Consider the following 4172-nt stretch of genomic DNA (forward strand, 5'->3'; position numbering starts at 1 on the left):
AATGTTAACAAATGAAACCATATTGTAAAGTCTTACGAATAAGGTAAAGTGTTACCAATAAAAGTTTTTTTTGTTGTTGTCTTGTTATAACAATATATATTTTATATACTGTATACAATTTTTATATATTTTAATATATATTTAATTTTAATATATCAATAAATTTGTATTAAAATTAATACATTATTTATAAAATATACTTTGATATGAATATTTGTTGCATTAAATTAATGGTCAAATAATGAAACTTAGCTTTTTATGAATATCCTTACTGAAATATATTTTTTGCTTGAAATATTTTATTTACTATGCTGAATTGTGTTGTGACTTCAAAACTTAGTGAATCAAAAAAAACAGGTGGAACTTTGCAACCCTAAATGCCTTGCTCTGCAATTTTGCAAATGTACCTCTAGGGCACCGACCGAGTTTTTAGGCACCTACCGAAATACCATCGAGTATCGAAAACCGTCTCGTCGTTCGGTACCAAATTTAGATACCTAAGGGGTTAATCTCATCAGCGTCAGTGAGCCAATAAGCCTGCAACACACGACAGATCGATCAGTGTTTGACATCCGCGAGAGCGATTCGAAAGCGCACGGAGCAGTCTGCTCTCTTAGCTCTCGTGGTACTGTAATACACCGACCGGTCTGCACAGTCGGTCCGCGTCAAGTCGAACACACCTACTAGTTTACACCGGTTACACTCAGAGATGTGGCGCACACGTGAGGCTGTAGTGTGAATGCGTCCCAGCCCCCATAGATGTAAGGCTACATTTACACTGGTGCGTTTACAGTATGTTTTAAAATGAAAACGATCCTCGTCATACTGGCGTTTCCACTGCGTTTCAAGCCGGCTTTCCACTATCTCCGACAAGCGACATGAATTCAGATGAATTCAGTCATTCATTTCCAAAGGAGAGTAGCGCGGGAGCTGCGTGGAGTTCCGATCATATGCAGATATCCGTTCACATTACAAGACCGAAAGTGCGTGTTATGTGACCATTCATGCAAATTGTAGCATCATGCTACATAAGACAATAAATAAGATTTATATTCCGCTTTTACTCAAAACTCACTTTAAACCACCATCGAGTGTTTGTAATAACTTCCGATTGCCGTCTAATGTGTGTTTTGGCCATGTAATGTTGCTGAAATTAAATATGTTATTACCTCTGAGTCAGAGCAGCGATCATGGAAGAGAGAACACAGACAGACAGGTCTGGAAGCTGCTAATGCTCATCAGTAAATCAGTGGAGAATAAATAGAAATCATGATTCTGTCTGAGCTATGCATTTTAAAACGAACACTAACTAGTGTAAATGTAGCCTAACAGATGTGTAAACTGAAGACTATTTGAGCTTTATTAAAACTATTTGCACTGATTTATTCTGTTGGTTACATTTTGTTCCTTTGTGCAGGGGCTCAGGAGATGAGTCTGAGCTTTATTAAAACTATTTGTACTGATTTATTCTGTTGGTTACATTTTGTTCCTTTGTGCAGTGGCTCAGGAGATGAGTTGAAAAATAAAACTATGGCTTCCTTAAGACATTTAAAAAATTTTTTACATCAATGCTTGTGTCTCTGAGGGTTAAAGAACTGCGAATGACATTTGTATTTTTGAGAACCTGATTAAATCATATTTTTCTTCTAACTTTCTGTTGATGTACAGGAAACAAGAGACTGTTGTATCTACAGATTTGCCCTTGGTCCAGGAGCTGGGCACCACATTACGAGAATGGACACAAATATGGCACAAGCTTTATGTGGTATGTGAACCCACCTGTGTTGCCTTTGTGGTTTGTTTGAGTTCACCTCACTGTCCTTTCTGCTCAACACAGAGCTTCCCACGATGTGTTTGTTCAACAAAGACAAATCCCATCCGTAGTGTTTTGTAAGCCATGATATCGTTTTAATCACCTGTTCGTCTGCACACCAGAGCAACAAGACCACGCTGTTCCGGAACGTTCAGCAGATGGCCTACAGCCTGATCGAGTACCGCTCGCAGATTGTGTCCGGCACGCTTCCCAACGACGACCTTGTGGCGCTCAAGAAGAAAGTCACAGCAAAAATCGATTATGGGAACAGGTGCGGTTTGGCTTCCTGTACTTCCTCATGTTGTTTCACCAAACAGATATTTGAATAACGTTTCATTTGAGGGGCCCAAATGTCTGACTTTGTGATTTACTGATACCATGAAACATACATTTTGAGTTTACCCAATTTAAGTTGCTGGAATGCATTAAAACTGTATGTAATCGATTATGATAATATGGTAGGGATGTGTTAGTATTCTTGTGTTGTAGACTCTGTCTCTGTCTGTTGCACAGGATTCTGGGGCTTGATTTAGTGGTGCGCGATGAAGCAGGAAACACATTAGACCCTGAACGGACCAGCACGGTCAGTCTGTTCAGGGCTCACGAGTCAGCATCACACAGTATTGATGAGAGGATACAGGAGGAGAAGGTAAAACACTTGTTTTTGCTCTGTGCATTATCAAAATATATATATGCTGGTACCAGGAAAATGTTTTCTTTTTAGTTGCATGTTGAAACCCAGGTCCAGAATTAGCACATGACTATTGCCAAATTAGCTTTGATGAGTAATTAAGATAGTTGGCTGGTAAATGTATAAATGCATGGTTCGAATTGCAATGTAAAAATGCCAGGAATCACTGACTGAGCCAAAGTGTTGCAAACGGTCTGCTAAAGAGAAAATGATGGTTGATTATTCTGCTGTTCTGTTTTGAAATTTGACAAATAAATAAGCAAACTGTGGCCTAATTATTTGTCAAATATATATATATATATATACCACATATATACCACAAAACTACCATAGTCCATAATAAATGGAGATAAACAGATGCATAACAAACATTTATCTTATAGATTCTTTGTGCGAAGTTTCATTTAGAGAAGCTGCAAATTAAAATATGACCCATGACCTTGGCATTGTTAGTGCCATGCTCTACTGTTTTAGCACTATTTCAGTTTTTGAAGGTGTTCTAGAAGACTTCAGTCAAACTGTCCACTAGTTGTCTCAAATCATGAATTTTACCGTTTTTTATTTTTTAATTTTTTTCTCGATAGATGCGGCTTCAGAACCTGGAGAAGCGGCGCCAGACCCTCTTCAGCGGCGTGCACACATACAGCCTTCTAATAAATCTCAGAAACTTTGTATGCAACATCGGCGAGGACGCTGAACTATTCATGTCATTGTACGATCCTGATAAATCTGAATTTATTAGGTGAGTCAGTCTCTTTCTTTAGATTTTTTTTCTTCTTCTCTATGTTGTTTTTTAAAAAGCTGAAGGAGAAATGTGTAGAATATCCTCTACATATGAATTCCTCAGAAGAAGTGTTTGAAATATGTGAATGCGTATTTCTTTGAAAGCTGAAGTACACCAGTATATATCACACAGCGAGTATCTAGTGAGCTTGTGTCAGTTTCAATGGAGAAAAAGTAGTTTTTGTGACACATTTTGTCTTGTCCTTTAAGTGAAAACTTCCTGGTACGGTGGGGCAGCACAGGCATGCCGAAAGAGATAGAAAAACTCAACAACCTTCCTGCACTCTTCACGGTAACAAAGATTAAAAGAATACGTTTCTCCGGTTTTTATAGTCCCATATACCACGGTTCAACAATTTGGAGTCAATAAGACTTTTGAAGAAGTCTCTTATGCACAGCAAGGCTGCATTTATTTGATCAAAAATACAGTAAAACCGTTATATTGTGAAATATTATTACAATTAAAAATAACTTTTTTCTATTTGAATGTTTAAAAATTTAATTTATTCCTGTGATGCAATGCTGAATTTTCAGCATAATTACTCCAGTCTTCAGTGTCACATGATCCTCATCCAAAATCATTTTATATGCATTTTTTCAGATTCTTTGATGAATTGAAAGTTCAAAAGAACAGCTTTTATTTGAACTAAAAATCTTTTATAACATTATAAATGCCTTCACTTCACTTTTGATCAATTTAAAATAGTGCTGTCAAATGATTAATCGTGATTAATCGCATCCAAAATACACGTTTTTGTTTACATAATATATGTATGTGTACTGTGTTTATTTATTATGTATATATAAATACACATACAGTATATATTTTGAAAATATTTACATGTATATACATTTATATATTTATATTATTATTTTTTATATTAT

The 4172-nt window shown here is 36.3% G+C and overlaps 1 protein-coding gene across 1 annotated transcript in view; it reads left to right on the forward strand.

The window, feature by feature from the left end:
- Window positions 1-1668: 1668 nt before the first annotated feature.
- LOC107713013 (dedicator of cytokinesis protein 5-like) overlaps window positions 1669-4172 on the forward strand; it is a gene marked incomplete at its 5' end in the record, with an annotated part of 50612 nt that continues 48108 nt past the window's right edge. The window contains 5 exons of the mRNA XM_016518432.1: window positions 1669-1765; window positions 1936-2084; window positions 2327-2462; window positions 3089-3246; window positions 3498-3579. Coding sequence (XP_016373918.1) covers window positions 1669-1765; window positions 1936-2084; window positions 2327-2462; window positions 3089-3246; window positions 3498-3579 — 622 coding nt within the window. The remainder of the gene's footprint in view (window positions 1766-1935; window positions 2085-2326; window positions 2463-3088; window positions 3247-3497; window positions 3580-4172) is intronic.

The sequence above is a fragment of the Sinocyclocheilus rhinocerous genome, unplaced genomic scaffold (genome assembly GCF_001515625.1).
Source record: "Sinocyclocheilus rhinocerous isolate Xijiao unplaced genomic scaffold, SAMN03320098_v1.1 scaffold448, whole genome shotgun sequence".
In the NCBI taxonomy this organism is placed as follows: Eukaryota; Metazoa; Chordata; class Actinopteri; order Cypriniformes; family Cyprinidae; genus Sinocyclocheilus; species Sinocyclocheilus rhinocerous.